General features: G+C 41.3%; 1 protein-coding gene across 1 annotated transcript in view; it reads left to right on the forward strand.

Annotated features, from left to right (window-relative positions):
- Positions 1-267: 267 nt before the first annotated feature.
- The window catches only part of ZBTB46 (zinc finger and BTB domain containing 46), a 96,790-nt gene continuing 76,002 nt past the window's right edge, over positions 268-21,055 (forward strand). Inside the window, exons 1-2 of the mRNA XM_054981718.1 lie at positions 268-414; positions 19,926-20,886. Of these exons, the coding sequence (XP_054837693.1) occupies positions 19,959-20,886 (928 nt within the window). The 5' untranslated portion in view covers positions 268-414; positions 19,926-19,958. The remainder of the gene's footprint in view (positions 415-19,925; positions 20,887-21,055) is intronic.

Here is a 21,055-nt window from a genome sequence, read left to right on the forward strand (position 1 = left end):
TGGAGCTTCTCTGATCTCCTTTCACCCCAGGACATGATGCCTTATTTGGGACTGGGTGGGTGGATAGATGGGGACAGCTCGGTGACTGGCAGGGTTTAACCCCCCTGCCTCCCCTCCCACCCCCTCCCCTATCTCCTCCTCCCTCTTCCCCCCCTACCCCTCCCTCTAACCTCCAAAAGGGGAATTTTCCAGCTGGTAATTTCTGCTGCGTCAACACCCAGCTCAAGGGAGTGGAGAGGAGACAAGGGGGCATTTGAACAGCAGCTCCACTTCGCAAAATAACAAGCCCTTCTATTCCGTTTTGAGAACTTTTTTGAGGGGGAAAGCCTTTTAAAAATAAGCATCTGTAACAAAGTTGGACCAGGAGTTTGTCAAGAGAGAGTGGCTCAAAACTGCTTGGAAGAAAGGGATGAGGTAATAATGTTGGGGAAACATGTTGTCTGTTTCTTCTTCTTGTTTTCTCTTTCTGCCTCTTTAAAGCCAGGCCTGTTTTGGGTTATTGTCTCCCCCTAAAGCCAGGCTCAGATCGCTTGGCCTTTCCTCCATTTTAATCACAGGCTGAAATATGGGCAGAGATCCCTTAAAAAACCCCAGCCTTCTAAATTGTGCTTTTCCCCACTAAAACTGGGTGATGGTGATACAAGTCAAAGAGTTGATGTGAAAATATTGTTTGCAGGTAGGGAAGATTAATGAGTGGGTAAGCTGAGCTTCTGCCCAAGAATAATTTATTGGAAGAGCTGTAATGCCTTAAAAGGTGTTCCTTAAAATAAATTAAAACAAAGCGTGGAGAGGTTTGTAAATTGTAGGTTGCCCTTTTTTTTTGTTTGGTCTGCAAATGGATATGTCAGCTTTACAAAAGTAACGCCAGTAACTCTGATAATTCAATTCCAGTTGACAAATAAGGAATGAAGCAAATTTCCAGGACTGTACCAGTAGAAGCTTCATTTTAAAGATAGTTCTTTACTGTTCTGCTAAATAATCACAAATGAAAAATGCAATTGAAAATTTTTGTATAATCCCCACATCTTTTAAATATGTAATAAGCAAAGGGCAGCATTAATAGGAGACTTCAAAATTAGTTTCCTCTGTGTGTCCGGTTCCACAATCCAAGGGATTTATTTGACGTGGATTACAGAGATAAGATTATTATTAGCATTGTTTAAAGATATGCTAATAAGGTACTGTATTTTGCTAGCAGCGTTCTTGCAGGCACCTGTACTGAAGTTCTTGTATGCATTTTAATTGCAATAATACTTGCAATAGTTCAAATGTTTAGTTGCTGCTTTTAAACAGACTGTATTTGGTAACATTTAAGTTCATAACTTGTCACCTGGTTCCCTGCTGTTTCCATACTTCTGTATGAAGAGAATTTCTCCTAGAACATGAAGAATGGAAAGAGAGGCACTGTTTTCTTGCACGCAGAAGACAAAACTGCAGTTTTATGCAAGAAACTTTCAAAAGCTCAGAATAGGATGTAGTGCATTTTGACTGCTTATGAACTACTGTTTGTTTGTTAATACTTTCATTTTAAATGCTGTAGAATTGCAAGAATCAAGGGAAACTCTTTAATATTTGACAGCCAATTTCCTCTTATTGATCAGCTATACGGAACAGAATTAATAGCAGTTGAATACACTTATGCGTTTGTCAAGTTCTCAGCTAGAGCTTGTTGCTAACCACAGAACTTCCACATGTAGTGAAAATTATCAGTCATGTGTACCAGGAGTTAACAAAGGAGATGTCTCTTGGGGCAGACATTGTACAAAACAATATGCAGGTTTTGATTTACTGGAACTTGTGTTGCTAGTTCCTGAAAATAACGAAGAATCTGATACCATAGTGTTGGTTTCCACTTAAACAGAAGATGGGTAATTGGGCGGGGGGGGGGCCTGGGGGCAGAACAGCGATTTTAACTTTGCCGTTGTGATAGGATGGCTTCATCTCATGCTGTGGTATCTTATTTTCTCCGCATAACCATGTGTAAAACTGAGAGACTGATCCAATCAATTTGCAATGTGAAATTACTTTTGTTTGTTCCCTTTAAAGGGACGGTATTTATGTATGTCTAATGAGAAAACAATAACTTTAATACAATCTTTGAAAGAGCTAACCTTTAGATTGTGTTTCATAGTAGAGAGGAAATGGGCCATATTTCCCCTGTGGCTTATATTTTCTAGGGCATCCATACAATTTGGCTACATTCTTCCACAGTTGGTATATTAAGAGGGAAAAGCCCTTGGAGTTCTTTACTAGAACAACCTTGGCATACTTTTTACTGGGAATAAGAGATTAAGATGAGTGAATTACTAATTGTAGATTTCTTTTCCCTTTGGTTCCATCATGATATTGGAGTGGGGGGGAGACATCCTCAGAAGACGAGAAGAAATGCCTCATAGTTCCTTGTGAAAGCCTTCCAGGGCAATATTTCACTTGTTGTAACCAATCTTTAGACTGATACAAAATTGTGTTGTTTTGTGGGCCCTGCTAGCTTCCTGCATCAAAGTCATTTTGAGGAGCAGCCTGCGTTTCCCAAGCAAGGTTTCCTTTTTCAGCTGTAAAATCAAAAAGAGTCCAGTAGCACCTTTAAGACTAACCAATTTTATTGTAGCATAAGCTTTCGAGAATCAAGTTCTCTTCATCAGATGCCTGATCAAAACTGGGCAGATACAGAAGAGGGCTACTGGACTCTTTTTGATTTTGCTACTACAGACTAACACGGCTAACTCCTCTGGATCTTTTTCAGCTGTGTTCTTCTTGCCTTTCAGCAACTGCCTCCTAGACATAACATCAGTTTCATCATTTGCAGTGTGAACTAATAATCCTTGTTGCTATATTTTTAATTTAATTGGTAAATAAAAGGATAAAGAGAGCTTAGTTTAAATCTTTGAGAGGCTCCCTGAAATTCTGATGGCTTATCCTTTCACACTAATAATTTCTTGAACTCTGTTACTCTGAAAACTATGCCAGAAAATTTCAACACTTTGCACAATAGAACTAGGGCAATAGGTGTTATACGTTCAAGTGGCTGGTATCTTACTTTAAGTCAGGCAGTTTAAGGCAAGGCAACACAACAAGTTTGTCAGTTAGTTGAATTAAACTTAAACCTTCTCAAATGTGAATAATAAGCAATGAAAACTTTAAAGTGAATTTCAGCTTAATTGCATGCAAGTATGCACGGTATTGTAGCTATATCCACAGTTCGATATACTTTGTAAAAGTAAATAAATTGTTAAAATGACAAGTAATATTTCCTGCCTTTATTCTACATCTTTCTTTTATCAGCAAAGTGAAAGAACCAGGTACATAGCTTATATGCCTTTTTAAAAGTAAAACAAAGTGAAATTCAGCTGGCCCGCACTTCGTGAGCCTTCCTTCATAAGAGAGGATAATATTTGTGTTGAGGTACTGCTGGCATACAGGTCTTGAGAAGGGTCCCATCTTCCTCTAGAGGTAGGCAGGACTTCCATAAAGAGGCATGTCTTTGAGTTTGAGAACTCATATGTTCCGTGTGCAAATTTTGTTAAAATACTAGATGTGAATAGCCTACATGTGCCTCATGATGCTAGAAATTAACTGCTGGGGTACCCTTGGAGTACTTTCTTGAAATATAATAAAAACTAAGGTTTTGTTAATGCTTAATGATGCCTACATTACTTATGAAATGTGAGATTCCAACATCAAGATATGGATATGCATGTATTTAATAGTAAATTAGTATACTTTGTCTTCTATGCACATCTACTGTTTGGAAAGAACTGTCCAGCAAAAAGGATTTGCCTGGTGAACAGCCTGATAAATATGGGCTACTTCCACAAGGTACTACATTTTTTTTCATCTGCAATGAACTTGCTATTTACTTCATAGGCAGAATCATTGGAACTTGGCACAAAGTTTATAAAAGTAGGCACAAAGAGAGTAGACAGATTTTTCTTCCTCTCCCAAAATACTAGAACTTGGGCACCCAATGAAGTTGATAAGCAGTAAATTCATAAACATAAAAGGCAATAGTTCTTTACTCCTCAAGTGATTAAAATGTGCACTTTTCTGCTAGTGAACATAGTGATGGCCTCAGGCATAAATTGGATTTAAGAGGGGATTAGACAGACCCATGGAAGATAGGTCTGTCAGTGGCTACTAGCCATGGTGATTAAAGGGAACCTCCACATTCAGAGGCAGTAAACCTCGGAATACCAATGCCAGAAGGGAACTTCAGTGGAAGGCCTCAGTCTTTGTGCCCTGTTGCTGCCCCTCCAGAGAAACTGGTTGGCCACTGGGTGAGATAGGATGGATGACTGGTCTGATCCAGCAGCTGTCATCTTATGTACTTAGTAACTGTATGTTAGAGGATGAACTTGGGGAAAGGGAGGTTTAGCTGTATCTTATTTCTTGTTTTCCATTCATATATTGCATACAGCTGCAGAAAGGTGCGTGGGTAAAATGCATTGGATCAGCACCACATAGGATCACCCCTAGCAAAATCCTGGTCATGACTATTGACTCTGCTCCTTTTGAGGATACCATTGCGAGGCTTTTTTGGTTGCCTTTTAGTGGCTAGGTTTCATGGATTTTATTATCTAATTTTTAAAATCAATTTAGTGAAATATTTCTCTCTCTTCTAATATTATTATTATTGTACATTGACTGCCTAGGGATGTGGTGGGTTCCCCTTCATTGGCAGGCTTCAAGGAGCGGCTGGACGAATACTTGTTGGAGATGCTTTAGGCTGATCCTGCATTGGGCAGGGCATTGGACTAAATGGCCTGTAAGGATCCTTCCAACTCTATGATTCTATGTTGTGAACCTTTAGGTGGCTTAGGAATGCAATTTTTAAAAAGATTTCTGGGTTTGGTATGACAGTGTTGCTCGATGTAATGGTGGTTGACAGCAGGGCTTTTTTTCTGGGAAAAGAGGTGGTAGAACTCAGTGGGTTGCCCTCAGAGAAAATGGTCACATGGCTGGTGGCCCCGCCCCTGATCTCCAGACAGAGGCGAATTCAAATTGCCCTCCGCACAATCTAAACTCCCCTCTGTCTGGAGATCAGGGGGCGGGGCCACCAGCCATGTGACTATTTTCAAGAGGTTCCAGAACTCCGTTCCACTGTGTTCCAGCTGAAAAAAAGCCCTGGTTGACAGTGTATGCCTAGTAGCCAAAGGGGAAAATTGTTTCCTGTTGGTCCTGGTAGATTTTTTTCCATTGGGCTTTGAAAAGAAAGTTTTGCTTTATAAAATTTTTGTTCCAAGTTGTCTACAATGAAAATACTGGTTGCATATTATAGTACTGATAAATTTTGATGTATCAGTGTGTGTGTGTGTTTCCTGAGGACTATATTCTTGAAATGTTCCTTAGAAGAAGTCTTTTCCATCTTACTGCTGCCTCTGTCTTACATCAGCAGGCATATGAGACCCCTTGGGAGTGTAGTGGGTGGGATATATTGATACAGAGTGAGGCAACACCTGTGCCCTGGTAATTCTCTAGTACATCATTTCCTTCTGATCCTGGTCCAGTAGCAGTCGTTTATATGAAGTGGTTGGCTGTGGCCTGGAATTGCTGAAGTCAACTGAAATTCAATGTAGAGAAGGACAAGGATGGGCGGCAGTTCTTCTGGCTTCAGTTACTGAATATGTTTGGTCTCCTGTTGTCATTCATCTTGTAACCTTGGGCATGCCTGGATTTCTCTCGGCATTTGAAAATTCAGGTTGTGATGGTAGGAGGAATTCTTCTCTGAAAGTTTACGTTTTGAGTCCAAACACAGGTAGCAAACTTGTTAGTCATGTTCCTGTACTAACCTAGAGTGTTGCCAGAATTCTTATAAGTAATAAATGTCTATAATCCATCTTTCAGTTTGGGAAATAGCAATGGTCATTCATGCATAATGCTGATTTAGATCTTAAATTGTATAAGAGCAGGAGCACTCACAGAAGGGAACTTTGTGACCTCCTTCCTCTCACTGCAGTTTGCCATGCTCTCCCTTATGCTCCCAGAAGGGAATGGACCCTCCCCCCCCCAAAAATAGGATGGTGTGATGAAGTGGAAAGTGCCAAAATCACCCCCTCCCCTTCTCTAGGTGGAGTTGCCTTTCAGAAGAAAAACAGCCTTCAAAGTTCGGTTACTACAGTAGCATGATCTGTAATGGAAATATTTTGGGGACACATATTTAGCTGTTGCAGAATGTGAAGACTGGCCGCCTTGGTGGGGTTGGCTTCTGTGCCTTTTTTGCTCTCTCCATTTTCTCTCCATCACGCTCCCACGACAGAGATCATGAGTTTCGATCACTGAAACCTTATTCTTCACATTTATGCCCCAGCATTACTGAAAATAGCTCAGAGTGGAATAAATAGATGGGGTGATCTTAGTTTTTCCTGTGAGTTAAGTAAGGCGGAAAGGAAATGACTGCCCTATGGTCAACCAGTGAGCTTCATGGCCTAAGAGGGGATTGAAACTTGGGTGGTCTTGGTCTAAGTTCAGCATTCTGACCACAGCACTGCTGTGACTCTCAGGCTTTAAATGGCCTGGGAACAGCACAGAAACCTGGGGAACAGGTAAACAGTGTTTTGTTTTCTTAAATATTGGGTGGAATACAGACTGTTACTATGTAAAGTCTGTTTTTCTGCTAATTTTGGATATTTTGATTCTGTAGCATTATTTCTGTAATCTCTTAGAAGCTACCTTCAAGATCATTTGATTGAAAGGTGTAGTATCTTTAAAATAACAGCAGCTGAAGGCTTGCCTATTTACAAGGTCTTAGGTAAACTCCTCAGTTCTCCTCCCCACAACAGCACCTGGGGGCAAGGGGGAGTAATCTAGATAGGGAAAATGACAGAGGAAAGTGGTTAAATATCCCCTTTCAAATTGTAATGGTTCTGATTTTTTTAAAAAAAAAACTTTTAAAAAAACTTCCCCCCATTATTTCTGGGTATTTTGCCTGGCCTTCAAATCTCCAGGGATGTTAGAGCTAGGAGTGTGGAAATCTATGTGGTAGTAAAAGAAAATCTACACTGGGTAACTGATGAGAGGGGATTGTTGAGAGACTCTCTGTGTAGAGAACATTATGGTGTGCAGAAAGAAAGGGGATAATTAGATGATTTAGAGTACAGTCCAGTGAGGTAGCCAAGTTTCCCGAATACATCACATTATTTAGGTTGCTGAGACCCTCAGCATACCCCAGCGCTCCAAAATCACTCTCCAAATTGGGTGATTGGGCAATCAAACAGAAAATGAGATTCAGCTAAGGAAAATGTAAAATGGTGCATAAGGGGGCAAAATTTCTTCAGATTTTTTTTTAAGGGAGGGTGACTGACAATATGTCTTCTGGGAAGAGATGTTGGGGGTTTTGGTAGAAGCAATGAAAACTTCAACTTTGTGTCCAGTGGCACTGAACAAGATAGATTCTATGCCGGTGGTTATTGGGAAAGGAATTTATGGCCCGTATCATAATGCCTTTGTATAAATCTTTGGCATGGCTTCATTTAGAGTACTGTTCTGTTCATTCCCATCTCAAAACAAATAGTATGGCAGTGGGAATGACATAGAAAAGAATAATCAAAATGATTAGAAGAGGTCAGAGAATTGTTATATTGTTTAATCTGCCATGTTAAAACTTATGCTTTGTTTCATTTTGTTTTAAGTTTTACTTGGTTTTAATTTCCATAGCCCTAATCTTATTACATTGCTCGTTGGATGTCTCATCCATGCACTATGTAATTGGCCTTGAGCCTCAGTGAGAAAGGCAGACTATAAATAATATAAAATAAAAACACATAAAATATGAGGAAAGGCTAATGTGTTTGGGCCTTTTAATCTTTTATTTTAAAAAGGCAGCTAAAAGGCAATATGCTGAAACCTTATTTAATTTTATAAATGGTGTAGAGAGAATGGCTAGGGAGAATTTTTCTTATTGTTACTGTCAATCTTGTAGTCATTCAGTACATCGATTAGCAAGACGTTCAGGGCAGGCAAAAGGAAGAAGTCTTTCATTTATTTATTTTTATCCTTTTAGAAAATGTATACACCACCCCTCTAGAGACTTGCTTACAAAGTAAAGCATGATAAAAATATAAACCGTGAAAATCTTTAAAATGAAAAAACTATTAAAAACATAATGGTGTTCAAATCAACATAAACCATCTAGCAACTCAAAATGATTCTCATAAAATGGTCTTCAGGCTAAAAGCAGACTGTATACTTCGCTTATTTGGGGGGGAAATTCTCATAAAATGGTCTTCAGGCTAAAAGCAGACTGTATACTTTGCTTAGTTGGGGAGAAGGTTGGCTCTGACTGTAATTGTGTTCTTAAAGTGGTTCTTTAGTGGTGTATATACCACTAAAATAAGTAGTCTAGCATCCTTGATTAAATTTAATTGCAATTTGCAGTAAAGGTTTAGTAAGCCTAGGTCATCTTGATTGAAATTCTTTAAATTGATATCTGGGGGATGTGTGTAACTCCAGTCGTCAGTTATTTTGTCACTCTGTTGCTCTGTCCAATGGGAATTGCAGGATGGGGGTTGTATTCCCACCTGGGCCTCTTGTGCGTCATTTGGCAGATACAGCTATCTATCTGGAAGAGGTTATTATGGCATGATTTGTGCACAGAAAGTTGCTAACAAAGTCATAATGCTAGTCAAACTGGTCAGATATTGTCATTTAAACACCTATTTAACCACAGTGGGATATTAATACATATTTCATGAAGCTGCAAATGCCACTACGTAGATAGTATCTTATTTTTATTTCATTGTGCTTGTCGTCATAGCCCTGTAGTAGCCTAGCAGCATAGCAAGGCTTCTCCCGCTGGACACTGCAACAACTGCAGGTACCTTCAGATAAACCTGTCCGGTTTTTGTCATTGCTGGTGAAATGAAATCCTGCCCTCAAGTCATAGCTGACTTATGGCGACCCCTAGTGGGGTTTTCATGGCAAGAGACTAACAGAGGTGGCCTGCCATTGCCTAGTTCTGAAACCCTGGTCTTTGTTGGAGGTCTCCCAGCCAATTCCTAACCAAGGCTGACCCTGCTTAGCTTCTAAGATCTGATGAGATCAGGCTCTCTTGGGCTACCTAGGTCAGTCATTGCTATTACTTTATTTTATTTCTGTGTTACTGTTTTTAAAGTAATTCTAGGCTGGCCCAGGTGCTCTAGGGAAAAAAACAATAAAACAATAATGGTAACCATATTGGTCTGCAGTAGAACAGCGGGATATGAGTCTAGTAGTACCTTAGAGACCAATAAGATTTTCCGGGTATAAGCTTTCAAGCATCAAGGCTCCCTTGGTATCAGAAGAAGGGAGCTTTGACTCTTGAAAGCTGCTACCTTGAAAAAGTTGTTGGTCTCTAACATGCCACTGGACTCAAATCCTGCTGTCCTAATGTTTATAACCTATTTACATTTTTAGAGTAAATTTAATTGTTCCACAATACCTGACACTTAATTTAGTTTTATAGTTAACTTAAGTGTGAAATGTGTTGATCATTATCCCCTTTTCCAGTTCTAGTAAAGGTTTAAAAATATTCGCCTTGTCAGTTGAGCAAATCCCCTCTGACCAGTTGGATACTCAATCCTAGGAATGAATGCTAAATGCTTCCCTGCCTGTGCTCCCCCCACGCCCGCACAGCTTCTCCCTAGCCATTTTGCTCACAGAATGGCTTTAACATAAGAAGTAACTCTAAGCGGAGAGAGATGAGATGACTAGAGAGGAGCTGTTTCAGATGGAAGTCGGTAGGGGAAGGTTCAGTATCCCGTTCCATGTCTACCCATGCTGTGCTTTAAATTGCCCCCTTTCTCTCCACTGTATAAGAAATCAGCATGAACCATTTTCGGACATCTGAGTTGTACCATTGTAATGTTTTCCATTTAAAATACTACCTTTTTATGGCACACTCACACACATATTTTCAAAGGCTTCATTCACCGATGCAGTTGATATACTGTCAAAAATTAGCCATGGAATAAAGCATTGCTGTAGGGTCACAGAAGTTCCCCCCTCTCTTTGTCCATGTGAATAACACCAAGCGGCTTGTTGTCAAAAGCTTGTGTTTTTTTAGGCTGATGCTCTGTTGACCTAGGTGTCTGAGAAATCCTTAGTTTTCTTTGCACTTAAGAGTTAGAACTGGGAAAATGGTAAGAACTAGAACATAAATTTATCTTGTAGAAGCTGATAGTGCTTGCTTGGGAAGGCGTACTGCCATCGGCAATTGGTTTTTCAAGTCCTGATATTACTCCATGCAGGTATAACTGCAGATCTCTGTTACTGCATCTTTTCAGTTCTGTGTAAGGCACTGGTGCTCATAACATATTTGACTGACTCTTTTGTCCTTGACTTTAACCTGCGCTGTGGGTGTCGTTAAGGTTGTTCTTTTGTACAAACCAGTATGACTCAGTTCGGGAAGTATGGAGAGATCAGTGTGTTTTGGCATAGGTTGAAGGAGAGTTAGACAGCTCATCTGAAAATAAGCAAAGGGAAGTATTGAGAGAATGTCAGGGAAGTGATACATTTAGGATGGCTCACCTCCAGGCGGGGACTGGAGTTCTCCCAGAATTACAACTGATCTCCAAACTACAGAGATCAGTTCCCCTGGAGAAAGTGACAGCTTTAGAATGCAAATGCTATGGTATGCCATAGGTTTGGGGGTGAGATCCCTTCCCAAATTCCCTCCTCCACAGTCAACACCCCCAAAACTCCAGGAATTTCTCACGTTTGAGTTGGCAACCTTAGCTGCCTTGCTATGTGTCGTCCTCATTCAGAAGTCAAATGATGGTAGGCGTAGCCCTACTTCCAGTTTCACAAAAAAAGAGACTCCATTGATGAATGTTCAGCCAACAAAAATCAGTAATACTGCCTCATGGAACACAGAACTCCTGTTCGAGCATTCTTCTTCGACCTCTCTACTGTTTTACTGGACTTTAGGGACTTCTGCTAAAAGCACTTTCGCCTTTTATTTAGTGTTCTTATGTAGACATCCTTAAAAACAGTTTAGCAGAATATGACAGGTTCTGCTTTGTGTGACAATCAGTGGTCTTTCTCTAGTTGCTGTGCAAAAGAGGGGTGGTTTACTTCCTTTGAACTACCGTTCCCTTTTCACTGTAAGATAGATAAAATGCATTTTTAAAATACCTTTGGATTGAAAATCAAAGTGGAAAGAATTCCAGCGCTTCAAGCAGTATAGTGGTTAGTGTCAGAATGTGTGTGTGGGAGGGGGAGGACTCCAGTATGGCTCTGCCTGAAGTGGATTCATGATGGTAGACCCCAGGGCTAGAGAGCTAAGAGCCAAGCACTTGGCAAGAGAGCCAGTGTGATGTAGTGGCTAGAGTGACGGGTTAGGATCCCCATGGAAGCTTGCTGAGAGTCACACACTCTCAGCCTAACCGACTTCATAAGGTGGTTGTGAGGGAAAAATCAAGGAGAGGAGAATGATGCAAGCTGCTTTGGGTCTCCACTGTGGACAAAGGCAGAGTATAAAGGAAGTAAAATAAATAAAAATGATGCAAGTACATCTTCAAGGTCCTCAAACTTTCAGAGAAAAGGAGAAATATCTCCTTTAAAGTGGTGCCTGCCATTTGCAGTTTTTGTTAATACTTTTTTTAAAAAACAGATTTTAAAATATATCTCCCATAGTCCATTTGGTGAATACCCATGGGATGATTCCTCAAGTTACTCTGAGGCAGAGTCACAGCTGTTTACCAATATTAAGGAAAGCTCAGAGGGAAGAAAGAGGACTTGCATTTTTAAATCAACACTTGCATTTCAATAATCCCATGATCAGTAATAATAATTTTTGCATTGTCACATGATAAAGTTGGAGTTACCAACCTCCATGTGGAGCCTGGAGATCTCCCAGGATTACTACTGATTTCCCCTGGAGAAAATGGCTGCTGTGGAGGGTGCTCTCTATGGCATTATAGGCTGTTGAGTTCCCTTTCTTACTCAAACACCACCCTCTGCAGGCTGCACCCCTAAATCTCCAGGAATTTCCCAGTTTAGAGCTGGCAACCATAGATAAAGTATATTTTAAAAGTTCAGAGTTAATATACATACAACTTTGGTAGGCAGCTCATTTGCAATTTTTACTCCATGAACCTGTTTTAGCCAACATAGGCATACATAGTACAAAAGTAGCAAGACATATTTATTTATTTAGTTTATTTACAGCCGCCTTTCTCACTGAGACTGAAGGCAGATTACAGAGTAATAAAAGGCAAAACAAAATGTAACCATGTAGCATACAACGTCCAGTGAACAATGCATTAGGATTACGAATACAACAATTCAAAGACAAAGTGAATGACAATGAGAACAGGAAATGGCCTAAGGCAAACATAATGTGTGAACAATGCAAAATGTTAAATTACAAGGTATAATACAATGCAATAAAAACCAGATAGTACTTACGATAATAGAAGATACCTACAGCCAGGGGTCATTTTGTAGAAAAAGAGCTGGAGGAACTCACACCTCTTGCCATCCCTGGAAGTGTGTCATTAGTATAACTGATTTGCATATGGCACGCCCCCTGACGTCACCTATTCTGGCTGTTTTGGACCCAATCCTGGCCATTCAGGGCCAAAATTGGGCCCAAAATGGCAAAAGGGGGCAGAAAATGGCTGAAAGGGGCCCAAAATGGTCAGGATCAGGCCACTGATGAGCAGGAGAGTGATCCACCACTCGTCAGAGGCCCGATCCAGGCTGTTTTGGCCCCAATCCAGGCCGAAAGGGGCCCAAAATGGCTGAGAGTCAGGTGGGTGGGGCCACCTGCCATGTGACCTCTTTGGGGAACTGCCGGAACTGCGTTCCTGTGCCTTCCCTCTTGAGCCCTGCCTACAGCAATCATTGCAATGGCTACAGACCCATTCCGATTTGAAGGTGTTTTTCTGGGCTGTTCCATCTTAATACAGTTCTGATTTCATCATAAGAATGCTTTCATGAACATCTCTGTATTGCCCATTTTGCAGAATGATGGAAGCACGGGGTCTTTCCTCCCTTCCTCAGGCAGACGGTCCAAAAAGGTAGGAGCCACTACAGGGATTGTGCATGAAGAGGTAGTTACTGATCTAACCCATTTTCAGGGAGGAACCTTCAGAAGGCTTTTCTCAGATGAGTGGAGCTTTATAGTTGGGACGTTCTGGAGATACATAATCTCATAAACGTATAATGTAAATTATCGATTAGGTAAAGTATTTCTGAGCTACTTGCTTGCAGTGTTTTGGTTTTTAGCGCAAAAAAACATACTCTGATTCATTTTATTTATTTTTATGGTATTTATCATCTGCCTTCTCATTGAGACAGAAGGCAGATTACACAATGTAAGTCAGTGCAGTCAGTAGAAAAGGACATCTGATGAGCTACGTAATAAGACTAGGATTACAGAAATCTGAAAACAAAGCGTAAGTATTAGATGGGATACATTAACAATGCCAAAAGATGGAATTATGTAAGTAGTAAGTGTTGTGAGAGCATGATAATACATATGGCAAATAGTTATATACTATACATAGTAATGTAGCTCACAGTCCTGTTTCCTTTATTAAATCATCTTCTTGAACCATTGTGTCATAGTATAGTCATGTTCCCTTTATAATTCTGTTTTATGTAGTTTGCAAAATGCCAGAAGTGCAGAGGGCTTCCTGAACTTCTCAGGCAGGCCATTCCATAAGATGGGGGCCTCGAAGAGAATGCATGTTTATGGGCAGTTGTTATTCTCAGCCATTTGCAGGGTGGTAACTGTAGAAGACCCTGTTCAGATGACCGAAGCTGTCATGGTGAGGAATGGGGGAATAGGAGGTCCTGCAGATATGAAGGTCCAAGGCCAGGAACTGAGCACGGTAACTGGTGGGGACAGTGGAAGGACTGTCAAGTGGGTGTAATATATACGCACCACCTAGCTTCTGGTAGTAGCTAACTGCAGCATTTTGTACCAACTGTAGTCTCCGAGTTGACTTCAAGGGCAGACCTTTGTAGACTGCATTACCATAGTCTAGTCTTGATGTTACTATAGCGTGGATCCTGGTGGCCACATTGGCTAAGCCTGGTTAGAGGACCATCTTCCAGGCTACACAGAGTTGGAAAGCATTTTTGCAGCTGTATTAACTTGCTTTTTAGGAGAAACGCTGGGTCCAGTGTAACCCCTAGACTCTCAACTGAATCAACAAGGGTCAGCTGAACTCTGTCAAAGTTGGGAAGCACAATGCCCTTCAAGACTTCAGGCTTTCCAACCAGTATTACCTTCATCTTGTCGAGATTCAGTTGCAATTTGTTCACTGTTAGCCATTTAACCACCACAGTCAGCAGTGGCTCAAAACTTCTACTGTATTAGCACAAGATTTGGATAGAGCTGGATGTTATCAACATATGGATGACATCCAGTTCTAAAACTAAGAATGATTTTTCCTAAGAACGTTACATTGAGATTGAATAGCATGGGGGATAAGATTGCACCCAGTGGAACCTCATAGGGCAAATCCCAGCTGTTCTCCAACTGTACAGAATGATTTAAACCAATCCAGAGCACATCATCTGGTACCTACTTCTGTCTCCAGGCATCTCAATAAGAAAACATGGTCCACTGTAACCAAAAGGTTCCAGAAGTATGTGACAGAAGCAGGGGAGACGTCATCCGATTTTTCCTTTATACAGACCACCACCACCTGCCCTTGGGACCCGTGGCATTTTGTCCGTTCGGCTGTTGTGACTGAACAGCAGGTTCTTGGAAGACTGAAGAAGCTGCTGGTGAAAGACGAAAAAGATTCACAATCACAACTACTCTGTCTGTTTTGTTGTTGTGGGTTGACTAAACATCAAAGCTTTAACAGATCTTTGTGATTACAAAGGGTTTAAGTAAATCTAAACATGGATTAGACATCTGAAGAAGCAACCATGTGAATGCCATGAGATGGAGCTTCCTCTCAATGTTTTAGCTCAGCTAAGAGATATTTTCTTATGCCTGCCAGATATGGGCCTGATGTGATTCCAAGACAGGTGAACATGGAGGGAAGGGAAATGATTGCATTGTGTGATTAGCTGACTTTGAGTTTCTAAGTAACAATATCCAGGAAAAGGGGAGGAGAGAGAAGCTGAGATAATGAGCCTAATGTCAACAAAGAATTATCGGAAGACATTGGAAGGACACTGCACTCCTGATGGAAGCTGAATTAATAGCAAGCGTAACTCATGGCGGTGTAATAGAAAAATAAATTAGATCATAAAGCTGTTATTTGTGGAGGCTACTAAACTACATTCACATCTGTGATAAAGTATGAGAAACTTGCCAATAATATGCTGGTTTGTATGTTTACTATTATTATGAACAGGTACAGTATACACCTATGCAAAAGAGCTGTTAGTAGTGTGTGTTAATGATTTCCTTGCACGGAAATTAGCTTAACTGTGGAGGAGGCTTTTAGCAATACGTTTTTGTACACTGTTGGGTGGTGGTATCTGCAGCCAGGTATTTCACAACTTGAAAAATACAGAGGCCCCTACCCCCACCTGCTGGCAGTCTAAAAGGCAGGAGATAGAGGACGAGTGATTGCTGTGCTTTTGATGCTGGCCCATCAGTGGGATCATACTGAAGGGTGGTGCAGGAAAGCTCAGTAGCTCATTCTTGAGTTCAACAGTAAAGCTGTGCTAGAAAGGCTGCCCATTGAAGCTGATCGTGGCTATCCAGAGAATTTAACAATATAAGAATCCTGCAGGGGCAGACCAAGGTTCTATCTGGTCCCACAGTGGCCAACCAGATGCTTCTATAAAGCTCCAGGCAGGGCATGAAGGCAATAACCCCTTCACTCCTTGTTCTCTTCCAGCACTTGGTAGTCAGTGGCCTCTGCCTTTAAAGATAGCAGTTCTATTTAGCCGTCATGGCTAATAGTTGTTGATAGGCCTATCCTCCATGAATTGGTAAATTGCCTTTTTACAAGTTATACAGCTATTGACCATCACCACACCTTTGCGGAAATGAATTCGTAAATTAATTGTTTATTGTATGAAGAAGATTGGCAAGACGGGGGTTTCTTTTCTGCAAAAGCCATGCTGGCTCTTCTTCAGTAAGGCTTGTTCTTTTATAAGCAACCATTCTGTTTTCAGTACTGCTTTCTGCCAATTTTCCTTGAATAGACATTAGGCTAACTGACTTGTAATGTCTTTGCCCCTCCCCTCCTCCTTTTTGTTTTAAGGAATTGGCTACTTTATAACATTCTGATAAGAAGGCTGATTTCAGGAATAAGTTGCAGCATATTTGGTCATCTGTGTTGGACATGGACAGCTTTTAGGAGGAAGGGCATCTGGAGAACCAGTATCTTCTGTGGTGAAGACAAACACCACAGTATTTCTGCAATTTCCCTGTACTCTTTGAGCAATCCATTCATGCCTTTGTCATCTCCATAGCTGATCACCCTGCTTTTCATGGGTTTAAAGATTTTTCTCACGTCGTTTCCTCACCAGCTTTATTGTCAGTTTATATTTATTTTGCCAGAGTTTGTGCTTCTTTTTGGGCATGTTCGAGCAAGATCTGCATCCTTACTTTAAAAAATATCCTTGTTTCATTTTGCTGTAGCCAGTATTCAATACTACATGCATAGGATACTGATTTTCCCACATTCTTCTTTGTTCCTGCAGTCCCTTTCTGTCTCAGAGAGAGAATTCCAGGAATTGTGATAGCCGTGAAGAAGAATTGGGAAGGGAATGAAATCGCTCCTTCTGTATCTTCCTCAAGTGCCATTGACAAAAGAGACAGGAGGGGGCAATTTCAGTCTCTTTCATCTCCTTGAAGCGCTCTGATACATGCAGTTATTTCTTCATGTGGTCCTGTGACCTCAAGAACTATTGCTTTTCGGAGCTAGATGGATCATGCATATCACAACAATTCTGCAGTCACTTCGTTGGTTACCCATTAGGTACTGGGTTCAGTTCAAAGTACTGGGCATCATCTACAAAGCCCTTCATGGCCTTGGACCCACAGGCCTGCAGGACTACCTCTTCTACTATGCTCCGCCACATGAGCTTCACTCATCTGAGATTAGAACTGGATACTGGAACAGCTCAGGAGGATGCTTTTCTAAGGGCGTCGACTATTGGAGTGTTTATTGTATGCATCACCTTGCATTTACTGTGTTGTCTTCTACCTTTGTAATCCATTTTCTGTATTATGGTGTGTCTTGCCTTAAACAGTTTTTGTTCAACTCGTTACTCCTGTTACTGTTGCAGTGTTTATGGGATGTCCGTGCTGTCTGATACTGTTTTTTTAAATGTTGTGATCTGCCTTTAGTGCTGGTAAGAAAGGTCCACTGGTAGGTAGATAAATCTTTCTGTTGTTTGGAAGGGACTGCCAGAATGGAGAGGCGTGTAAAAAGACAAAGGGTGGACTGGAAAGGCAAAATAGTACAGGAAAAGTGCCATGCTGGATGGTGGCAAGGACTGCTGAGGGGCTGGCCTAGGCAGTGCAGCTCCTGTGTAGCGGGCAGCCCCCAGGCTCAATGGGACTTACCTAGGGTTGCCAGTTGCAAATTGGGAAATTCCTGAAGATCTGGGGGGTGAAACCTTGATAAACCTGGAGAAAGTGGGGTTTGGGGAGGGAAAAGACCTTGGCATGGCATAATTCCATAGAGTCCACCTCCCACAGTAGCCATTTTCTCCAGGGCCGAATCCACACTTCCCTACCTCCCACTTTTCATACGCAATAATCGCGCTGGATTCTATCCCGCACTGTCCCAGTCTGTGTTCATATCCCCTCTCTTACTGCAGCAGCATTGCGCTCTACGTTGTCCACAACCCTTGGAGAATCGTGCATTAGGGGACAGGTTTATTTTATACTAGATTTCTGCTATAGCGATTTTTGACTAAATTGCTATGGTGAAGCCACATACCCCTTTCAGTGATAAACCACACAACGAAGCATCACACACTCAGGCCAAGAGAAGCAGTGTTTTCTGATAGTCATAGAGCCCCAGGAGAGAACAATGGGTCACTGGGAAAGATTGCGGGAGGTTGGTGCTGGCCACTTAGCACAGACTACTTATTTAACGCTAAAATGTTAATGTAGAATAGTGGATTATCGCTATAATGGTAATTTCAACATTTCTTTTTTTAAAAAAAGAGTCAACTTTGGCAGCCAGGGATATTACCTAAGCAGTCCTCTGGCAGTAAAAAATGACACAAATGAAAATGACACCCCCCCCCCAATGTCTCCCTGGGCATTTTTGAGTGCCCCTCTTCAGGGTGATATTGATGGACGGGATTGCGCAATTGCGCTAGGAATGCCCACTTTTATTTATTTTTTTTAAAGGAACGGGGGGCCAGGCATGCCGCGGACAGAGTTAGAAACCATAATAATTGCACAGCAAAGAGGGATGGTATTCCGGAAAAAGCTATAAACAAGGAAGTGGGGGTGGTTAAAAGGGGGCGGTCTCTTTGTGAACCACTTCTATTTGTTCACATCCATTGTGAGAACTGCACAAGAGAAGTGTTAGAAAGTGCGCCAAACTCATCTGAGGCACAACACAACAGATGCGAAAGAATGGCGGGATTGAGGTAAGAGTATGTGAACAGCCCTCTGAGAAGCGCATAAACGGCGGTGAGAAAGCGGCAAACTTGAGACGTGTGGATTCGGCCCAGGTGAACTGATCTCTGTGGCCTGGAGACCAGTGGTAATTCCGGGAGATCTCCAGCCACTACCTGGAGGCTGGCAACCCTAGACTTACCTCTATGGCATTAATGGACAGCCTGCCACTGGAGTTGTGTACACTTTTGTGTACACATGGTTGCATACAGACCTCTTTCGGCATCTTCATGAACTGTTGTTCTGGCTGAGCTTCTATTTGTCATGGTCCTGAATTAGTTCCCACTCACTATTCCCAGCATTCTGGGGATATTTGACTCTTTAACTAATCCTCTCAATTGTGACTGTGTTAGACCACCTGGGCAGCTTTCCCCTTGCATATGTTGCATTTGATAATGTGTATAATTGCTTTTAGTGGCGTCCCTTTTGTTAAATACAGTGAACAGTAGCCCTGCAGTTGTTGGGAAATAGGCAATTGTTTTCAGAGTTGCTAACTCTTAACTCTCTATGAACTCCCAACTCACCTCTTAAATCACATGTTCAGTGTGTTCACTAATTGAGGTCGAAGTGAATTCAGGGTTGGTCTCTTAGGACATAGACTTCTTCCATGCAATCTGGGGATCATTTCTTTCCTGGGAAACTGTTACTATAGAATATTTTGTAGTGTGTTGCATCTACAAATGTAATTTAAGTGCTATCTGGATTTGACGTTAAGCTCTCTTTGATTATAAATTTCCAGCTTCTTTTCAGAATTTTTTTGGTAATATCCAAAACTAATATTCTAGATTTTATCAAGAAAAAAACTTTAAATGTGCAGATCTGAGTTAATTACTAGTAAATTCAGTTTTAATAATAATTTCTATGTATGATATATATTCCAAGTACATCTAGGAGAAAGATTCAGAAGTAATGATCTATTAATGAGCACTGCAGTATTTGCTTTTTTGACAAACTATTGCATACTCATGAGCCAAATTCAATATTCCATGTGGATTGTCCTCTCAGTTATCAGTGAGGGGTATATGACATAAGGAATGAACACACTGTCCTGACAATATTAATTTAATTTATTAGATTTATATTCCGCCCTCCCCACGCCAGCAGGCTCAGGGCAGATTACAATTTGCACACAAATTTAAAATTACAGCAAATAATTCATACAGTTTAAAACTATAAATTATAAAATGTCCAAAAATTAAAATACATATATAAACACACATATGCACAGCGGCACAATAAAATAACTATACATATGCATTGTCTTTGGAGAAACTCCAACTTTGGGAAAGACAATTAAATGCCTTTTTAGAATGTTTTATGGCTTACATCTGTACATTGGCCTGTTAGTATTCCACATAATATGGTAACGTCTCTGTTTCCTCCTCAGAGCGTGTGGAAGTGGTAGCACCAATTGTCATAAATGAATAATAGAAAAGAAGACATGGAGATTGCCTCCCACTACCGTCATCTTCTTCAAGAGCTCAATGAGCAGAGGCAGCACGGCATCCTCTGTGATGTTTGCATTATAGTGGAGGGAAAGATTTTCAAGGCTCATAAAAACATCCTCCTCGGGAGCAGCCGCTACTTCAAGACCCTGTACTGCCAGGTACAGAAGACTTCTGACCAAGCCACAGTCACTCATTTAGATATCGTGACAGCGCAGGGTTTTAAAGCAATCATTGACTTTATGTACTCGGCACACCTTGCATTGACTAGCAGGAATGTAATTGAGGTGATGTCAGCTGCTAGCTATCTCCAGATGACTGATATTGTTCAAGCTTGTCACAACTTCATAAAGGCTGCTCTCGATATTAGCATCAAGTCTGATGCGTCGGATGATCTTATAGACTATGAACTTGGGGCTGCTTCCGGTAGTAGCACTGACGCTTTGATTTCGGCAGTGGTAGCTGGCAGGAGCATATCTCCCTGGCTAGCTCGGCGGACAAGTCCGGCCAACTCCTCTGGTGATTCAGCCATTGCTAGCTGCCATGAAGGAGGAAGTGCGTATGGGAAAGAGGATCAAGAACCAAAAACAGATAATCATGATGACATTTCATCCCACTCCCTTTGGCCCAGTGATATGAGCTACAGCTCCTTGCGTATCAAGGAAGAACAGATCTCTCCATCTCATTATGGAGGGAATGAGCCTGCTAAAGACGCGATACAGAATTCGTTCTCGGAACAAGGTGCAGCAGATGGATGGCAGCCTACAGGGCGCAGAAAGAACAGGAAAAATAAGGATACTGTGCGGCATATTACACCGCAACTGGGAACTGATGACAGGACAAGCTCTCCAGTGCCATCTTTCCTTTCTGCCTCAGGCTGGCCATTCAGTAGTCGAGAAGCAAGTAAGAATTTTATTTTTTAATGTCTCTGTATTTTTTTACAATGTGAATATAGAATTCTCTGTGCTGGTGTACCCTAAGTAAAAGCTGATCAGTTTGGTTTGGGCATGTGTATAGTAGGGAAGCAGAAGAGTTAGAACCATCCTTCAACTTTGCTCATTCCAATTCTTTC

This window comes from Eublepharis macularius, chromosome 5 (assembly GCF_028583425.1).
Source record: "Eublepharis macularius isolate TG4126 chromosome 5, MPM_Emac_v1.0, whole genome shotgun sequence".
NCBI lineage: Eukaryota > Metazoa > Chordata > Lepidosauria > Squamata > Eublepharidae > Eublepharis > Eublepharis macularius.